The sequence below is a fragment of the Gymnoscopelus braueri genome (genome assembly GCF_963280865.1).
Source record: "Gymnoscopelus braueri genome assembly, chromosome: 12".
Taxonomy (NCBI): domain Eukaryota; kingdom Metazoa; phylum Chordata; class Actinopteri; order Myctophiformes; family Myctophidae; genus Gymnoscopelus; species Gymnoscopelus braueri.
In genome coordinates, this window is record NC_137614.1 from 22231217 (window position 1) to 22252648 (window position 21432).

At 43.8% G+C, this 21432-nt stretch overlaps 1 protein-coding gene across 1 annotated transcript in view; it reads left to right on the forward strand.

The window, feature by feature from the left end:
- The window catches only part of LOC308096431 (uncharacterized protein), a gene marked incomplete at both ends in the record, with an annotated part of 72500 nt that overhangs the window by 21298 nt on the left and 29770 nt on the right, over positions 1–21432 (forward strand). The window contains one exon of the mRNA XM_080443853.1: positions 2335–2905. Coding sequence (XP_080299979.1) covers positions 2335–2905 — 571 coding nt within the window. The remainder of the gene's footprint in view (positions 1–2334; positions 2906–21432) is intronic.

Consider the following 21432-nt stretch of genomic DNA (forward strand, 5'->3'; position numbering starts at 1 on the left):
TCACTCAGGGACACACATACAGTACACGCACATTAATTATTACAACGTGTATTAATTTGGCAGTACCTCATTCTAGGGAGAGAAGGAGAAATAGAGTGTAGACTGAGAAGGAGAGATTATTATTTTTTTGTTTCTTCACTGTATTGACCTCATACATCTACATTTAACATTTCAGTTTGGTGTATTGGAATACACTGAACCATTGTGGACCAAATTAAATGAAGTAAATGTATTAATTAAATAGCCTAATATAATATAGAATAGAAGGGAATAGATATATGGAACACTGTGTTTGTCCCAACCAAAATACAAAACACAGATCATAACATACAACATAATACAGAGTGACGGCATCCAAACCTAAGAAGCTTAAGAGACATAAGAAGTCACTCTGAAGGCAGCAATTACACATCAGTGGAGAGTGCTGTTCCTAAATGCTATGCATATCCAGTTTGGGCTAAAGCAAACTAATTTATTTGTTGTCATTGTCATCTGCCAATCTTAATATTTTACAATAAACGGCATGTAAAAAAACATCAAATCAGGAGCAGTCTAGGGCTTTGCTTTTGATGCCAGCAGTCATTTCATAGGAATTGCTGTCTCATTTGAACTGTGTTGTATTGAAATCAGTCTGTGAAATATTAAATATAAATTGAAAACACATTTTTATTGTGTACTATAAATAGGAAATGATTGCTTCCCGTGGGAGTGAGCTGATCCTTTTCAAATTATTTTAAATCTCCATTTGCCAAACAGTAACAACTATCTTCGCCAGGGCCGGCAGAGACAAAATCCAGAAACAAATCCAGAACAATCCAGGGAAAAATCCAAAAGAAAATAGTGGTATTGACAAACCTGTTGGCCCTCAATCTTGTCAAAGACTGAATTAGAGCAGTTTATGTAAAGATTATGAACATCAATCTTCCTATAATTCCACAAACCTCTGAGCCCAAACCTCTGAGCCCCAAAATGTTTCTGCCCGGTTCTCCTCAGTGCCTGGAGCTATTGATCTCGCGTCCCGTCGCGTGCGGCGCGACGGGACGCGAGACAGGACGTGCAATAACCCCACGTTTGCAACTACTTTTGCCTGCGCACTTCACCGGGTATGGTCTAGTGGTAATAATCAATGATGGTGATATGAAGTTTGTCTTTATTCAACTCAATTTGTGTCTGTTTTGAACCTGCTAATTGAAATTCTCCATTGGGATGAGGTGCAAGTGAGGGAGAACAACATTAGAGGAATATTAGATTGTTGACAACAGTTCTCTGCCAGCCTCATATCATTTGTTACAGTCCCCAGGCTGAGATATGCACCAGTGTAGTATACCCTCAGGTGCGTGTCTGTATTTTCAAGTGTGTATATCATGGCTGTGTCAGTGTGTGTGTGCGCGCACGTGTGTGTGCGTGTGAGTGAGTGTATTTGCATTCATGTGCCTTTGATGTATGATGTTGTCATCCTGACAGCCTAGTGTGTGTGCGTGTGCGTGTGCGTGTGCGCGCGCGCGCGTGTGTGTACGCATGGTTGTGTGTTGGTGAATTGTCTCAGACTTTTCTTTTCTTGTGATGCTGCCACACTTTGTTGACGCCTGTGGTCGTTGTCAGGTCTCTCCCTGGCTCTCAGCAGTCAGCAGCAAATGAATTAGTCATCATTCAGGTGGTTTTAATGTTGTTTATCACTCTGTAGCCTTTTTTGCTGACATTCTGAATTGAATAAGATTGGCGGTTACTGGGCTAAGTTCCCGTCACAATCAGTATGTCCCCAGGATGGCCATTTACTAAAGTCCTAGTCCATTTGGTTACATTTGTACACTCAAAGTTACAAATGAAAAAATTAATGCTGAGGATTTTACTATGTAGGTAAATATTTTCCTTTCAGAGTTAAACTAACACTGAGGACATGGCTAATGTTTGGAATTATATAAACGTGAGCTAAGACCATGACATTTATCCTTTACCCATAGCCTTGAAAAGCTTGCCTTTACAATTTAAGCATTTAGCAGTTCTTGTCTAAAACACACGCAAATTAGCTGGAAAGTTTGCAGGGCATACCAATTGTCCTACCCAACACCAGGCCCAGGGTTTCAATTTCTCATGGTTGAAGAGTAGGGACAGCACCTTCAACCACTGCAGATGTACTAGTTATATTGTATTAAGTTATCTACCTTACAGACTGATTCAATCATATTTCAATAAAATAGTTCCAAATTGCAGCTTTAATGTTTTCATTTTTTTGTATCTAATGTAATCTAATGTTTGTCACCAGTCTCGCAGCATTTGACTGATGTCTAGTGCAAATTAAATCTGAAAGATGTCCTCTTTCTTTCTGTCTCCCAGGGTTCCGATGGGGAGCCCCAAGCCCGGCATGCAGCAGGGTGGCTACGGAGGAGGGATGGGAGGAGGAGGAGGGACTACAGGAGGAGGGATTGGAGCAGGGATGGGCTCTCGAGCCGGGGAACCGTACCGCCTGGCCACCCATGAGAGCCCCACTCCCCCAAGACAGATGCAGTCCGGCTCAGGTATAGGCCCTGGGCAAGGCCCAGGTTCCGGGCACGGCCTGGGCCAAAGCCACGGTCCAATGGGAGGGTCCATGACACACGGAGGCCCTGGGGGCCAGAGCCCCGGCCAACATGCGTCACGTCGAAACCTCCAGGTGGACTTCTCCGGTTCGGGCGGATCCAGGACGGGTCGTTCTCCCTCGGCGTCACCGGACCGCGGGGTGACCCCCACCTCGCCCTACTCGCTTCCCCAGATCGCTCCCATGCCGAGCAAAAAGCTTGTCTGCCCCGTCTGCACCACCACAGAGTTGACCAACCCACCTGCAGTGCCCAACTACAACACCTGCACCCAGTGTAAGGCCACGGTCTGCAACCAGTGTGGCTTCAACCCCAACCCACATCTCACTGAGGTAAGGGTGTGTGTGTGTGTGTGTGTGTTTATACAGGGGCATTTGCATGGATGGGATGTGTAGGGGTAGGGAAGGTTTGCGGGGGGTGTGCGCGCGTGTGTGTGCGTGTGTGTGTGTGTGTGTGTGTGTGTGTGTGTGTGTGTGTGTGTGTGTGTGTACCAGTACAACTAAGAAAGGCGGGTGAATGAAATTGAGAGACAATGTGAGAGAGAGAGAGAGAGAGAGAGAGAGAGAGAGAGAGAGAGAGAGAGAGAGAGAGAGAGAGAGAGAGAGAGAGAGAGAGAGAGAGAGAGAGAGAGAGAGAGAGAGAGAGAGAGAGAGAGAGAGAGGATACGACGGGGAAAGGATGAATGAATATTATGCGGGAGTGATGGTGACCACAAGAGACAGACCAAAGTGAGAGATAAACTAGGTCAAGACAGAAAGAGAGAAAGAGTATGTTTTGTGTCCTATGTCCAGTCAAGTGTAGAAAGGGAACTCTGCTGCGTGTGGTACTGTGTTCTTTTCCGCAGTTACACTGAATACAACACAATAGCACATGCTATTCGAGGTAAACTTCACGACGAATTCGCACCAAATTCACACAAGCGGTATGCCGCTTCAGCATTCTGAGAAAGAAGTGAGGTTCCACGCATCGTATATGGCGAGGAGTGACCGCCGCCTTCACCACTGTGGCAGGAGGTACAGTAGAGCCAGACAAAAGCGGTGAGGCAAAGTTGAGAAAAATCCGACTTTTTCCGCTGCCAGTGTGTGGTGAGTGAGACTGAGGAGTAGCCATCTCAAATAGGCGTGGATTAAGCGTAACGCGCAAGGTCCACGTCACCTTTGTAGGTTTTTCAGATGCTTGTAAATTGCTGCCACTGCCTGTGGAAGTCTGACGCTTTACACGTGTCAGAATTCACATGCTTCACGTGCCTACAACGTACCGCAACTGGACGCTCTGCCCCATTTCCCATATAGTGGAAGTAAATAGGGAAGCTGATGCTTCCGGTGTCTTACCGGGGCTTAACCCTGCCAAGGCACTGTGTGTGAGTGTGTCCGTGCATGCGCACGTGTGTGTGGGGTTCTACTCATGTGTGATGTTAAGAGACGGACACCAAGACTGCCATACCTAATAATACCTAAGTCAAACCACACCTAATAATGCGAAAGAGAGAAATGTTGAGAAATGGAAGGAAGAGTGAGGGAGGAAGGAGGGAAGAAAGAAAGAAAGAAAGACAAAAAGAAAAAAAGTATGTAAGGAAAGCATTGAGGATGCAGTAAGACTGCTGTGGTAGAAACTGCAGCGGAAACAACAGATTTAATGAGGTTGGTAGGAGGTACGGAAGGGGTCAGGGAGTTAGGGATGTACACACGGGGTCAGGGAGAGAGGGATGTGTTGGAGAGGTTAATCGTGTCTTTGAAGGAGAAGTCAATCCTTGCCTTTAGTCTCTGGTTCACGGTGTCTGACCTGAGTCAAGTATCAGACATAAACTGGCCAGAAGGGAGGGGTAGCGGTAGTGGTTCCCTCTCTGTTGTATTTAGATACAGATGCATGCAATTCAGGGCCAATGTTAGGGAATGGAATTCGTAATGGCAAGGGCACCAGTTTGACTAGCGAGGAAATGCCAGGTGGAAAATGTTTAAGTGATCAGCTGTGTGTGTGTGTGTGTGTGTGTGTGTGTGTGTGTGTGTGTGTGTGTGTGTGTGTGTGTGTGTGTGTCTGTCTGTCTGTCTGTCTGTCTGTCTGTCTGTCTGTCTGTCTGTCTGTCTGTCTGTCTGTCTGTCTGTCTGTCTGTCTGTCTGTCTGTCTGTCTGTCTGTCTGTCTGTCTGTCTGTCTGTCTGTCTGTCTGTCTGTCTGTCTGTCTGTGTGTGTGTGTGTGTGTGTGTGTGTGTGTGTGTGTGTGTGTGTGTGTGTGTGTGTGTGCATTTGTGCGTTGGTTTGTGCGTGTGTACAGTATGTGTGCTCCAGGTTAATAACACCGGATGATGCTAATGAAGTGGCAGGCCTGATAAGCTCCATACTGAGGGATTTAGACTAGACTGTCTGATAGATTAACACACACACACGCACGCACGCACGCACGCACGCACGCACGCACACACACACACACACACACACACACACACACACACACACACACACACACACACACACACACACACACACACACACACACACACACACACACACACACACACACATACACACACACACACACACACACGGTTCAGTTTAATTCATGCAGGCTTGCTTTGCACTGTAATACATTATGGTGTTATTTAATTAAAGGTACCACCTGGGATTTTCCTAAAAACAGAATGCAAAATTGTTTAACATTGACAAGTCAACATGCAACACGACCAAGCATAAGCTAACATAATGTAACCTAACATAATGTACAGTAACGTAACGTAAGTAAGTTAATGTCACCTAATGCAACCTAACCTAATATAGGGTAACGTAACCAATCATAACGCATTGTAACATAATGCAATGTAACAACTTGTAATGCAATGTAAATGTAAAACAGTATACTATAATGCAACACATCTTTCTGTGTGACAGTACCCACACACAAAGTCAAAGCCACCCACAGATATGCACATCATGTCTCTATTAATTCTGAACTCTTATTAACACGCACAGTTTTTTCCACTCTCCTCTGATCAAATCAGTGTCCTCTCTGTCTCTGTATGTAATGCAATAAACAGCCTCCAGATGCCACATTTCGTTAGACTGTTACAGTCCCAGGTGAATTACTCAGGCAGATGACAGAGGTTATATAATGTACCATAACATACAGTATAGCAAAGTACAAGCACAGAAGCTTGTGTGGCAATAATTTATCATATTCACACAGAGGCCATTTTGCCTTTAGATCACACTCCGGGGGTGGGAAAGCCCACCCTGACAGGGGTGTATATATGGGAGGGTCATTGTTATAGTCACATCTGTACCAATAACCCACCATATACTGTAGATAGCATGTTATGTAGTCATTTGTAGACCTGGCATCCTATGGTGTGTTTAGTTTCAATGTACAGATTATAGATTATAGATTATAGATAATATACTGCTTAGATGATAGGTTCTTGGTTTACCTATGATCCTAGATTACTATTTCTATGCATTTAATGTATTACCTCGTGTTTTCCTTGCTCACTGTAAATCACTCTGGATTAAGAGCCATCTGCTAAATGCCTAAATTGTTCTAAATTGTTGTATGCTCACGCACACACTAACTCTTGTACAGTAATATATCATGTATAGTATACTTCTGCCGCTATGCTCATGCACCTTTATATCTTATCTCAGGTACTGTACTATGTGTACATTTAAGGTGCTTTACCAAGCGCTGATACTGTGCACACAAGTCACAACACATTACAAGTGTCATGAACACGTAGGGCCCTATCTTTTTTTTACGATTTGTACTTTATTTTTCATCTTTTTTGACAAACATACAGGATTTTTTTTCAACTTTGATGCAAGGATATTTAGACAAGACATACAATAAACACAATAACAAACATATTCAAATATCGACACTGCTGGTAATTAAACGAGACAAGACATACCATACACAAAATACAAATAAACACACCTTGAAACCATAAAGACATAAAAACATAAAAACTTTAAAGAAAAGAGAAATCAAAAATACAGCGCACTAAAGCATACCACCCGCAGTCCACCCCAGTCCTACCCCCGACAAATCTAACCCAAGTTACTTTCTGGTTAATGAAGCTCACTGAGCCGGAAACGTCATCCTAGACCCATAGAGTGTAGATGATAATGTCCCCATTTTAAATCATATTTATCCATCCTGTTGAGCAATCTATAAGACAATCTTTCATATGCGGCCAGTTGACCCAAGGAAGTAAACCACAGAGAAGGAGCCGGTGCGGATGGGTCCTTCCAGGCCCTGACCACCAGTCTCCTGCCTAGCATAAGGGCCGTTTGAATCCACTCAGCCAAGGCGGGCGAAACAGTTCTTAAAGTGGACGGGTCGCCCAGGATAAAGAGCCTGGGTGAGAAGGGGATAACTAACCCTGTCATCCTCTCTAGCTTCACATGTATAGCAGCCCAGTAGACCTGGATTTTTGGACAACTCCACAGAATATGCATTAAGGTACCATCTCTATCCTGACACCTCCAACACTCCGGGCTCTCGATAAGGCCCACTCTAAATAGTCTTGACGGGGTCCAATAAATCCTATTTATAATTTTAAATTGAATCAATCTCGTACGCAGCTCTCTAGACATTTTCTTGCCGTTCCTAAGGATTTTAGCCCATTCCTCGTCTGAAATTGAAACACCAAGGTCCCTTTCCCAAGGTGTTTTCGACACCATCATGTTAGAGTCAGAGACCTCCAGGAGCATGGCATAGTATGTGGAAGCCTCATGCCCCTGTCCGAAGATTCTAAGGATCATCTCCACCTTTTCAATCTTGGGGGGGCCTACAGTGAGAGATCCAAAGGTCTTAACCAGTAGATGCCGTAGTTGCAAATATTGCCAAAAGTGGCCATTGGGCAGGTCAAATTCTGTCTTGAGTTCTTCGAATGATTTTAGAGTGTTTTCCTGGTATAAATCTCCTAATATTGTAATTCCCCGTTGAGACCATGCTTCCCAATGAAAAGGCTCTTTCCCTATACAGAGTTTAGGATTATGCCATATTCCAGCCGCCGAGTGGAGAAACGGATTGAATTTAAACATGCGGGATATCGTCTTCCAAACCCAATGAATATGAGACACAATTGGATGGGAACGACTAATTGAGTCTAGTTTGGTTGAAAGACAGTCGATAGGTCTGACAGGTGAACATAGTGCGCTCTCCAAACTAAACCATGGCGGGGCCCTTTCCGGCGGGAGAGACCACTGTACCATATGTCTCATGGTAAATGCATAGTGGTAAAGTAGGAGATTAGGTACACCCAAGCCACCTTTATCCACTGGCCTCTGGAGTTTTTTCAGTTTCATTCTGGGGCGTTTGTTGTTCCACAGGAATTTACTACAAATTTGATCAAATTGTTTGAAATATTGTAGTGGGATTTTAACCGGAAGGGCCTGGAGTAGATAATTGAGTCTTGGAACACAGTTCATTTTAATAATGTTCGCCTTTCCCCACATTGATAGAAACAATGGAGACCATCTCTCTACATCGGTTCGTAGTTTATCCAGAATTGGGTCAAAGTTCGTCTTCACTAGATCGACCAATTTAGGAGGGAAGGTTATGCCTAGATACTTTAGTCCCTTTTTGGGCCATTCAAAGGAGCCGGTCTGAAATAGTGTTTTAGGACAGTAAGACGTGAGTGGTAGGGCCTCCGATTTTGACCAGTTCACCTTGTACCCTGATATGGAAGAGAAAGTGTCAATAATATTAAGCAAAGCGGGGAGGGAGCGCTCCGGGTCGGAGACAAACAAAAGTATGTCATCGGCATACAACATCAATTTATGACACTTATCACCTAATGTGATGCCTGGGAATGCCCGATCTTTGCGAATTGCGGCCGCCAAGGGCTCCAGGGCGACGGCGAAGAGTAAGGGCGAGGCCGGATCTCCCTGCCTTGTCCCCCTTCCCAACCGAAACGGCGCGGATATGAGACCATTGGTCATTACTGATGCAGTAGGATGAGTATAAATAAGTCCGATCCACTTAATAAAGTTCTTACTGAAGCCGAAACTTTCCAGGGCAGAGAGCAAGTACTGCCATTCAACCCTGTCGAATGCCTTTTCTGCGTCTAAAGAAATGGCCGCCAAAGGGGCGGAGTCATCCTGAGTGGCCCACATAATATCAACCAAACGCCTTACATTATCTGACGAGGAGCGGGATCGTATAAAGCCCACCTGATCCGGATGAATCAATGATGTAATGACCTTATCCAGACGGTTAGCTAGTATCTTTGACAAAATTTTACTGTCACATGAGGTTAAGCTAATTGGCCTATAGTTCTTACAGTCTAAGGGGTCCCGCCCTTCTTTTGGGATGAGTGTAATAACCGCTTCGGTTAAAGAGGGAGGGAGATGTCCTTTTTCAAAAGCCTCGTTATATGTTCTTAATAGTAGCGGTGCTAGTTCCTCTGTGTATGCCTTGTAAAATTCTGAGGTAAAGCCGTCCAAGCCCGGGGCCTTGCTAGTGGGTAGCATCCTAATAACTTCCATTATCTCTCCCTCAGTAATGGGCAGGTCAAGACCTTTAACCTGATCCTCAGAAAGCCTCGGTAAGTCAAGGGTGGAAAGAAAAGTGGTTATCTCCTCTCCGCCAACTTCCGTCTCGGAGGTATATAGGTGGTTATAAAACTCCCGAAACTCTGAATTAATCTCCCTTGGATCAGCTACAAGACGACCATCCCCTCCCCTAATGACGGGGATTGCGCTCATTGCCTCCCTCTGTTTTATGTATCTAGCGAGTAATCTCCCGGCCTTGTCCCCTTCTTCAAAATATTTCTGTCTCACCCTAAATAGGGAGAATTCTGCCCTCTGGGTCATAATTAAATTATAGTCGTATTTTAGCTTGGTTAGGGTTGTCAAATTTTCTGAGGACACACTACTTTTGAGTTTCTCTTCTGCAATGCCAATTTTCTTTTCTAACTCCTGTAGTTTAGCTACATTTTGTTTTTTCTTAAACGATGCATGTTGAATTATATAACCTCTCAAAAAACTTTTCAAAGCTTCCCACGCTATTCCTGCCGATGGAGCTGTTGGCACATTAGTGTCGATATACAAATTGATTTGAGCTCTCAGTGATTCCTTGAAGGTCTCATCCAACAGTAAGCTAGAGTTGAGTCTCCACCTAGATGTTCTTTCTGGCCTACGAAATGACGTCACATTCAAATAAATTGGGCTATGATCTGAAATGATTCTATTGCCGATTTCAGCTGACAAGACAGAGGACACCAATGACTGTGAGACCAAAAAATAATCGATTCTGCTAAAGGAGCCATGGGGAGGGCTAAAGAAGGTGTAGTCTCTAGTTGTAGGGTTCTGTATGCGCCAAATATCTACCAGACCCAGGTCCTTTGTCATGTCTACTAATGCGCCCTGGATGACCTAACCAGTGTAGAACTACGGTCCGTGACTTTGTCCATGACCTCGTTTAGATCAGAACCCAAGATAATCGGATGATCCCCCATCGCACTCAGCATCCTCTCAAGGACGCCAAAAAACGAGGGGTCATCAACGTTTGGTGCGTACACATTAGCCAGAATAACACTATTGCCCTGAATCTGACAAAGCATAACCAGAATTCTCCCATCCTCATCTGTGCTTTCTTTAAGGCATTTAAATTGCAAGTGCTTACTAATCATAGTCACCACACCTCTGCTCTTACTGTTGCCACATGCGGCTCCAACAAACCCCACCCAGTCTCTACAAAGCTTCTTAGTTTCCCGTTCTACCAAGTGGGTCTCCTGCATAAACACTATGTCACATTTCTTAGCTTTGATGAAGGCTAAGACCTTCTTCCTCTTGACCACATCATTAAGACCTCTGACGTTCCAGCTCATAAGCCTCAACCCTGCGTTAGTACCTGACATGATGTCTGTTGGATAACACCAAGGCCAAACTGCAGCTTCCCTACTCTGTGCACACAAAACAAACACATATGAGCATCACTGTGAAACATATACTCCTCACAACAAAAAACGTGAAAAACAAAAATACGCCTGAAAAAGCAGACGCTTCCCCTACCCTTAGCTTGGTCCGTGATCCTCTAACTAACGGCTGCAGAAACCCTATCCCACCCACACCCACCCCCCATCCGCTACCCCAAAACCAGTATGCCGGAGTGGGGACAAAATATCCCCATCCCCGTAGTATAAGTAAACAATATAGCAAGGAACTTCTATAAAACAGTGCAGCAGGCACAGCGGCCATGGTATTGACAAAACAGAGTGGTATTAACATTACCAATAAAAACATCGAAAACCTGGTTCTAAGTTATTCAAGCCCATCCTTGAGTAATACCAAAAATAGAAAAAATGCAGTGACATGGGATTTCGTATGAAAAATAAAAATAGAAATAAAACAATTGCAATGCCCTCGAGCCCCCTTAGTCCCCACATATCCCCCCCCCCTCCTCTAACTACACAATATGATGTTAAGATATGCATTCGTCCACAATATAAATATAAAGATTTGTTGTTGTTGTTTTTTCTTTTTTTTAAAGGAAAAGAAATTAAGACATTAAGTACAGGATTTTTTTAGAAAAACAATTAGAAACGAAAACCTTTGGCCTTTAACACTGAGCATTCCATTCAAGCAAACATACAAAAAAGATTTTTTAAGAATAAAAAGGATATGGAAAAGAAAAGAAAAACAACATCCACAAGACAGTAAAAACCTTTTGAAATTAAAACATCAATTGTCTGACCGTTTCTAATAAGCCTGTGCATACATGCCCATTCACACACAAACCCAGAGACTCCAGTGTGTATTTATCTCGCTTCTAAACAAACACACTAACCAAACTCCACTCACACGTCCACACATTTATCACACATGAACCCCCCCCCACCCCCCACCCCACTCGCGTTCTCAGTTAAGCAGAAATGTCAAAAAGTATTCCTCCCCCATACTCACACACCCCCCCCACACACACACACACGCAGACACACAGGCAGACACACACACACACACACACACACACACACACACACACCCACACAAAACAGCGCATGACGTCACAGCCTACTCCAGGGAGCAGCACGACAGAGGAAGGGGAGAGAAGAAAAAAGGAGAGAGGCTAAAACAAAACAAAAAAGCACGGTTAGCGCCTCTGAGTCTCACTCCACAATGAGGGTTACAAATGAGAGTCCTACGTCCTGAACATCAATAAAGTAAAAAAACTGCTCTGTGAACAGTGCTCCTCCATACTAATTAACCCTCTTTCTTTTATACATCGGTACAAAATACAAATCCCTCACGTTATCACATTTTTTTTTTAAAATGAAAACAAAACGGGCTTCGTTACAACCACTTTCTGGTTTCGCCATGAAAAAGTACAATTGACTAAATAATAAAATAAATGAAATAGTTATTTAAATAAACCGTAACCTAGTTACTTCGGGCACAATGGAGCAATACTAAATCAGAACAGATTCGATCCAAGTTTAGGAGCAAGACACGAAAAATAAATAAATAAGTAAAATACAGAAGCCTCATATAAACCATAACCTAGTTACTTTGAGTGCAATAAAGCAAAAAACTGAAACACGACAATCAGACCCAGTCCTGGTTTTAAAGTAATAGTTAAATAAATATTACAAAAATAGTCATTTAAATAAACCGTAACCTAGTTATTTTGGGCACTGTGGTGCAAAACTAAAACAGAACCGACTCAATCCAGGCTTAAGAAGAGCACGGCAAAAAATTAAATAAAATACAAACTCCTCAAATAACCCATAACCTAGTTACTTTGAGTACATTGAGGCAAAAACTGAAACGAAACAGACTCAGTCCAGGTTTAAGAGTCCAAATGTAGAATACACACGGCTAAACTTATCAGATGACATGAAGGTACAACTTTACCCGAGAGAGTGTATGTAGGCCAGGGCGTCTGAGGCGTCTTCGAACCGGCGCTGGCCCTGCGCCGAGCGAACAACCAGAACCGCGGGGTAATTCAGAGTAAAGCGAATGTTCTTCTCGTGCAGAACCCGCTTACATTCTTTAAACTGCCCACGCCGTTCGCTGATCATCTTCGAGTAGTCAGGAAAGACCATTATGCGGTGACCGTCCCACATGACGTTCCCCATCTTGCGTGCTGCGTCGGCGACTCGGTTCCGATCCTGAAACCTCAGGAACCTGGCGATGATGGTTCTCCCCGCCGCGGATTGGTTGGCACCAGCCCCTCCACGCACGGCACCTAGACGATGGGCCCTCTGGAACTCCAAGCCGATCGGGAATTCTACCTTCAGAACCGCCGGTAGAACCTCACACAGGAACGCAATGGTATCATTTCCTTCACACGCCTCCGGGAAGCCCACAAAGCGTAGGTTTTCTCTCCTCCCGTAATTGTCAATCTCGTCGATTCTTAGCCGCATAGCCTCGACCTCCGCTGCAGCAGCGATCGGAACCGCACGCATCTCACCCACCGCCACGTCCAGAAATTCCACACGGGCCTCAACCTGGGTTATGCGGTTAGCCATGACTGCTAGCTTGTTGTCTGTAGCCCGCGTCGTTACTCCTATCTCCTCCAGCTTTTTGTCATGAGCCTCGGATTTGGCCAGGATTAAAGCAGTGAGTTTGGCGAATTCCCTAGCCACCTCACCAGATAGAGAGCTGGGGCCGAGTTCCCCGTGATCGCTGGATGAATGAGACGGGGCCGGCGATGCCGGATTACTCGACGCCGGATTACTCTGAGCGTTGCCGGTGTTAGCATTAGCAGTGTCGCTAGCCGACGCGCCGCCACCACGTGTGCTGGTAGTGCTTGGTTTCGACACATAAGTAGAATTTCTGGTATTTTTCGACATTGCTGTACCCTACTGCACCTTTTTTCCAAATAAGTCCAAACGAATTCGAGTTCCCTGCTATAGAATGTAGCGGATAGTGACTTAGGCGCGAGAGACGATCTCCTTACGCAGCCATCTTGTTCGAACACATCACGTGACTCCCCCGTAGGGCCCTATCTTGCCTTACCTCTTATCCCTAAACATCTTTGCCAATTTTTGCATTTTTTTCCCTCTTTTTTAAAATAGTTCAAATAGCCAATCTACAAGCTCACAACGTGTCGATGTAGATTGGCTAGTTATACTATTTTAAAATGTTTTATGAATGCCCTATTTTATATTTCGTATTTCATTGTATGGCTGTGTCCCGCAAAAGTTGCAAAAGTAACCAATCTAGAAGCTCATAACGCATCACAATGTGACACGTTGTGAGCTTGAAGATCTACTATTTTTGCTAATTTTGAAAAATGTTGACAAATTTGACGTGCCCAAAATAAGGACACCAGGTTGAAGGTGGTTAAGAATGTATACCGTATATATATATGTATTTATGGGTTTTATAAGTATTTAAATATTTAACCAATGAAAATAATTAACAAGAGCTTGTTACTAAATATTAACTACATCCAGTGGAACATATATATTATTTTTCCATCTCCTGTAAGGTAAGGGTTTTGGACCTACTTACAAGGTTTTCACTCAACAGCGACTGTCATTAACACATTGTGTGCCAGAGGTTTATTAAAATAGGGTACGTTCAGTGCCAGCATATCTTCCATCCACTTACGTTGATATGTTTCGTGCTGTAGAAGCCCCGACGCGGAAGTGCATGTAAACAAAGCGTGCGTGCGAGACGGCGGAGGGTCCCGACTAACGCCTGGAACAATAATATTTCTAACGCGATCCTCCATTGCAGAGTGATCGCCGATCAAAAACGGCTCACTTCCACCGCGTTAAAAAGAAATGGAGATATTAAGCTTTTAGTCAAGGAGTTAACATTGGAGCGGCCGAGCGGAAGCATTTTTGACATGGATCGACATCCGGCCTCTCCTTCTCAGAGTCTCATTGGATGATCCCAAAGTTTCGTTAGAGCGCCCCACGTGGGAAAAAAATATATTTTTAAAAATGGGCCAAAAACGGTCCGGACCGTTTATGGCACATGACGCATGGATTCTCAAAAACGGTCCGGACCGTTTATGGCACTCAATGTGTTAAGTTAGCCCTCAAAGTCGTCATTGCTTAAGTAGCTCACTTTGTAACAGGCTTTATATGCCCGTCTCATGGGACTCAAGCCATTGTCTCTGCAAACATACAATCCAGTCACTGTTGCCACAACAATTACTGTACCTCGTTTCTCAAATCACGGATTAAAACTGCATTATATCTAATAATCCCTGTCCATGTACTGTCTTTCTTGGTAATCTAATAAAACGTACTGGGCTACAAACCTTATTAGTGTCTCATTACGTTTATATCACACAGCGTTTAGGGGACTTATGCACATGGCTTGACACCAATTATCAAACCCAGGAGAAGTAATAGAGAGAGATTATTTTCAGTGGATTTCATACTGTACATGAAGCCTGGCATTTAGGAAACATGGGCTAGATACCGTTAGCCTACATGTGATCTCATCATGATGATTATATCATGCGTGGGCAGTAATCACAGTCTATGTGTGCACTATCTGTTAAGCTGTGATGTGAATTTTGCAATTTCTATAATAACACCACAGGCCAAAGTCGATGGCAGCTGGCTGTCTGCACAAGATTTAAAATTACATTTAAATAAACACTAAAAGTGCCGTAAACATTATAATGATAGCAATCTGGAGTAAAAAAAAATCATTTGCACTAATTAAACTGTTGCAACTAGTACTACTAGTACTACTATAATTTTTCTGAAATATTCTATAGACATTGAAAAGTGAATTTAAGTTACCTTTTGAATACAAAATAGTTTTAGATACTGTAACTTGCTGTTACCGTTGAAGTAATCAGAGTTCCCAGAAGTTCTCGCCAGCTCTCACATACAAACGGGAGGGGCGTTGAAGTAATGATAGTGAATACACGCAAAACGACATTCTGACAAACACTTTTGAAATAACATTTCATGTCAAAATGGCTTTAGTGACTATTGGACTATATCCCTTCAACCTCCTGTCTTTTTTCATTTCATGTTTAAGCGTGTGATGTCTACCAGTGTTGACAGTCTACTACCTTAAAAGGATATATGCCATGCGTGTTGCAGTGATTATGAATATGGATGAGGCTTATTGAACGCCCACGCAGTGCATATCTCTCTATTGCGTCTGCTCTTCCTCTGTACCAGTTAGCGGAGGCGACGATCAGAATGAGGCCAACTAACTGAGAACACTGTGCAAACAAACACTGCTAACAGTTACACACTGTCTCTTTGCAGTGGTATTATACGCTAAGATTGACATGATTAAACCACATCAAATTGTGATGACTGAAGAGTGAGTCACTTGGTCTAATTGCATAATTGACAGAGTATTGATTTGAGTTTCTTGTGCGATGTATGCAAGTATGCGCAGGAAACTATAGTATACTATAGCTGGCCTTCCACTGCATGATAGATTGTTGTCTGCAAAATAATTTCAAATCACTTCATACTATTGGCCCTTTAGGTCAGCAACGTAAATATTGCGGTGAAACGTCAGGTGGTGTGTAAAGGCCTTTAACCTGGGTGTTTACCTATATGAGGGTATTGGACGTATTGTGATGTTGGCTTGTGGGCCTCTAGGGGCACTGTCTAACACAGAATGTATGATATGTACACAGTACCAACTGCCCGCCATGAGCCACTTCACAGCTTGAATATGCAACTACTCTTAACTCATTTCTGGAACATTACCAGTGTCAGTCCAATGGCCAATCACCTCAAGTCAACCAACCAATTGTTGTCACGTTGCGGCGCGTTGTCAACTTGTAGATCTGCTATTTGCGGTGCATGACACCGGCATACAACCAAGTATAAATTAAGCATTCATATATTATATCTTCCTCTTCTATGGACTGTATGGCTGTGTATCCTCATTGTCAGAGAGTCATTTGTCATGTAAGCCTTTGGCAGCATGGCTCCTCTCTCCTGCAGCCTCTGTGTTGTTCAACAGACTGCGTACTAATTTTAGACCCAGCGTGCACACAGGGCTGCTAATGGAGTGGTGTGTGTGTGTGTGTGTGTGTGTGTGTGTGTGTGTGTGTGTGTGTGTGTGTGTGTGTGTGTGTGTGTGTGTGTGTGTGTGTGTGTGTGTGTGTGTGTGTGTGTGTGTGTGTGTGTGTGTGTGTGTGTGTGTGTGTGTGTGTGTGTGTGTGTCCGTGCTTGTGTTGTGTATGCACAGCGGATTAATTAGTTTCTGGAGAATTCTGCAGTTGCAGCTTCTTCAGTCCTTCTGTGCTGCTGTCTCCATTCGTTGCACCTGCCTGGCTTATTCTGTATGTTGAATGTACTGTACAAGCTGTATACACTGTGTACATGTGCATGGGTGTGCACGTAATCATGCCATGTCTATATGAATGTGCATGTAAGGTTTTCATGAGCATTGCAGATACATGGCTGTTTTACTCCACTGTTAATGTACTGTGTCTTAATTTTATTGAAACAAATAACCCTTCCTGTGTACTTACTGTTCAACATTTAGTTAGGTCAGCATAGTGTAGCCAGAGAGGAGAAAGACAATGCACACACACACACACACGCACACACACACACACACACACACACACACACACACACACACACACACACACGCATGCACGCACACACACACGTTCACACCATTTGTTTCACTTTTATCCGCGCAGATTAACATCAGCCCTTACTCAACTGTTGTTAAATGTTTCATTAAAATAAATAAGCCTTCATGTGTACTTACTGCTTAGGCTAGCATTTAGTAATGTGAGCGAGTGTGAATGTACTCTACTGCTGCAGTGTTGGCCAGATAGGCAGGAGATCAGTTACATTCAACATCATATCATATTTACACTGCCTCAATTTGTCTTACAAGTTAGATAACAATGCAATATAGGCCTACTGTATGTCTGCAAAGAATCTCTGGGTACCTTCGCACAAAACAGAACGGCACTGGAGCACACCGATCTACTTTTTAACCACTACAACCATAGTATTCCTATTCTGGGAGGGACTTGCTGAAAATAGCTGATCTACAGTACAAGCTCACAACGCATCGCAACGCGTAAGTAATCTGACAACAGGTACAATGGGTACTGAAACAGGTACAATGGGTACTCTGACAATGGGTCCAACGGTAATTGCTTAACCGGAGGGGGGGGGGGCATTTCCAACGGGAATCATTTCCAAGGGGCATCATTTCCAAGGGCCATCATTCCCAACGGGAATCGTTCCCAACAGGTTTTGGCCTAGTTCCCTTCCCCCTAAACGGAACTATCTCTTTAACAAAGCTGATTTGTGTCTGGGATTTGTTGGAGGGGTGCTAGTTGAAAATCCTGGACAGGTTTAAAAAATATATCTGTTAAGTAAGTAAAAAAAGGTTCTTTCCCTTCCCTCAGCATGTGGAAGTGACCTTGAGCAAAGAACTTAGCCATGTGTACAGACCATCAGACCATTCATCTGGGTGTTATCAGGACCTACTGACCTACTGACGGAGACGACTTAAAAAGTTCAGTTTCGGACCATGACGGAGGCACGCAGTCTCAAGTAAACTGGAGCCACGTGAGGGACCACCGAGCGAGCTAAAGCGAGCGAGTTGCCGTCCCGAACGCTGCGACGTTCGCTTGAGCCTACTCAGCGCTCAGCGCCCGTTCGATAGGCACAGAACCGTAAATCATGTTGTGGGGACTGCTCTGCCTCCGAGTAGGTCAGCAGCTCTTGATTACGCCCAATGAATGGTCTGATAAATCGCGGGTAGGTCAGTATGTCGCCTACTCGCCCATTCAATGGTCTGATAAAACGTGATAATCTCCCATTCAATGCATTGATAGCATTCGAAGCTAGATACCGTAAGTGTGTGAACATATAGGTGTATTGTAACACTTTAACTATTGTGCTGTGTGTGCAGGGGGCATTTATGTCATTTATGTGCCCAGGGGGCATTTATGTCCCCAGCGCTGACCTTCAGGTCTTGCATTTAGACATTTTCACAGTCTGAAGGTTTTTGACAGGAAATGTCGGTCAGCTCAGACACATTGTGGGTTTCTGAAGAACTTCAGAACTTTCACACAGTTTAGAGTTTAGAATTCCAGAGCTTGTGTGCCGTGTTCTGGAGTGTTCTGTGTTTGCCGCAGTGGAATTCAATCTGGACAGTACTAGCATCCTTATTTGCTTCCTCTCCCTCCCTGACCCCCTCCCTCTCTATCATTCTCTCTCATACACTCAATCATTCACTCAGTCATTACTCACTCAATCACTGTGGGTGTACTACTACAACTTCTACTGACCTCTCACCAGACGTCTCACCAGATTTCCTTCTCGCTCTCTTTCTACCTCTTTCTCCCTTTCTTGTTTCCTTCCGTATTTCCATCCTTGCAATAGAGAGTCTGCTAACACCATCTATGCATCCATCTGTCTATTCATCCAGTTCTTGTGTCATTAGCACTTAACAGAAACAGAACTATTCAACCAGCTCTCTCCATCCGTCTGTCCATCCATCCAGCCCTCTCTTTATGCATCTTTGCCTTCACCCTAACCCTGTGCATCTCCTTCTCTTCACCTCCTTCTGTCTCTCCATCCATTGTAAGCAGACAATTTTAGACATTTGGTGCATACCTGCTGATTGCTGTAAGGTCACAGACAATGTCTTAAATGTTGTGGATCAGTGGCAGATGGCTGAAACGAAAGCAAAACGGTTGCCATGGTGACAATGCTGGTTTACTGCTATAGTCTAGTTACTCTAGTAGTTTACTACTGGTATAGTTGTTTTAATGAAACTTTTAAGGAAATGTTTTAATTAATTTGTTTTAATGAAAATGTTACTGCAATGAAATGTTTTGATGAATCTCAGTTGGGCTTGGCGATTGGTTGCTATAATAACAAAATGCACTGTCATGATGAAATCAAGAAACAAGGTTTTATCGTCACTAAATTATATAAGTGAGCAGCGAAATGTTGCAGCGAAAACCTTCTTGTAACAGTTCTGGCTGCCAACAATCTTTCATAGACTTTTTGTTCCCAAAGCGTAGATGAGGCTTTAGTGTCAGGGTGACAGAGAGAGAGGTGAGAACACTGACCTTGTCTGCAACACAGACAGACGGGCGGACAGACAGGAAGACAAGACGGATAGACTGGATGAAGGAAAAAGGGTTAGAGAGCTCAGTTCAGGCATTTATTGTCCCTCAAGGGGAAATTTGGCTTGCAGCAAGGGCATCTACTGTAAAGTGGGTGAAATTCTTAGTCGTATATAAGCTCCATCATTGTAGTTTAAAGAAACATGGAAAGATATAGAGAAAGAAAGAAACAAACAAACAAACAGAAAAACTAATCAGAGCTGGATAAACATGGCAGTGCGAAACATAAGTTGCATGACATACTGTATGTGCATAATGTGTGTGGTTAAAATAGCAGTGGAATGAGGAAGTAAAAATAGCAGCAGATGTAATGACCGATATGTATATACGGCGCATGGTTTAAGGGGAATTCAATGAAATATGGAAAATGAATATTGAAAAGAAATGAATACTCTGTGCTGGGTGTGACCTCGCTCACTGGCAGCTGGAGTCTGATGTTGAAGGAGGAGGAAGGATTATGTGCGATGGGAGCCTAGGAGGAGGCGATGGGGAGGCAATGCCGCTGAGGGGCTGGCCGAATGAATGAAAACTGTGAATGAAAGAAAAATACATAAAAAAATACATTGGGCTGAGGTCTTCGCTGGAGCTTCGTAACAGGTGCGTGGCAAGGCGAAAAGCACAAAGGCTTCTGAGTTAATTTGATTGGGTTTACTGTACATAGATTGACTGGCGTGGCTCTCTGCCTCTCCAACATCAGTTGTCCCAACTCTATAACTATAGATTTATCGCTCACCACTGTTGCCGTGTGTGTGTGTGCGTGTGAGAGAGAGAGAGAAACTGAGAGAGAGACGGAGAGAGGGAGACGGAGAGAGATAGAGAGAAAGGTTTGACAGAATGACATCAGTAGCCTACATATTTTCACCGTGGTGACACTTGATACGGAGAACATTCCAGTCCATTTCACATTCTGCCTATTTCAGTGTCTCATCATGGCTAATTAAACATCATCTTCACACATACGCAAATACATCAAACACGCAAGCATGCAGTGCACCAACCCACCCACCCACGCGCGCGCGCGCACGCACGCACGCACGCACGCACGCACGCACGCACGCACGCACGCACGCACGCACGCACGCACGCACGCACGCACGCACGCACGCAACGCACACACACACACACACACACACACACACACACCTGTGTGTAAACAAGATACAGTGATACAGCAAACACGCACATGTGTACACAACACACACATAAACACACACAAACTCACAAATTCTCACTGTGTACTGTAGTAGAGCTAACCTTGGCATCAGTAAACATTCTTACAGTAACCGTGGCATCAAAATAACATGACACTTAGCTGGAATGTTGCTCATAAGTCATCATATACTGCATCATAACGACAATAAGTACCAGAACAATTATGAATTTAATGAGTAAACATCAAATCCCTCTTTAGATACACAGCATACAGTACATATAGCCTGTGGCCACTGAGCTACTCCATTTGAGTAATCTACGGTAGGTCATGTGCTCACAGCCTGCCGCTCATGATTGCTGTACAATACTGTACAATAATAATACATTTTCTGTATGAACAGTTAGCGAGAACAGCTTCCCTGTTGCCATGTGGCCTCACATCCATGAAGTAATGTGACTTTGATTGTGGGGTTCACTGGCGGGGCCGGGTAATAATAACGTTGATCTAGTCTTCCTAGAGGCAGAACACAGCGTTTTTTAATGATCTACCCTTCTTTGCCTTTAGTTCATGAGCAGAGGTGCCAAATAAGATTAGTTGTGGATATGTACCCCACCTGAGCTCAAAGCCCACAATGCCTGGAATAGTGGTTAAGTTTTTT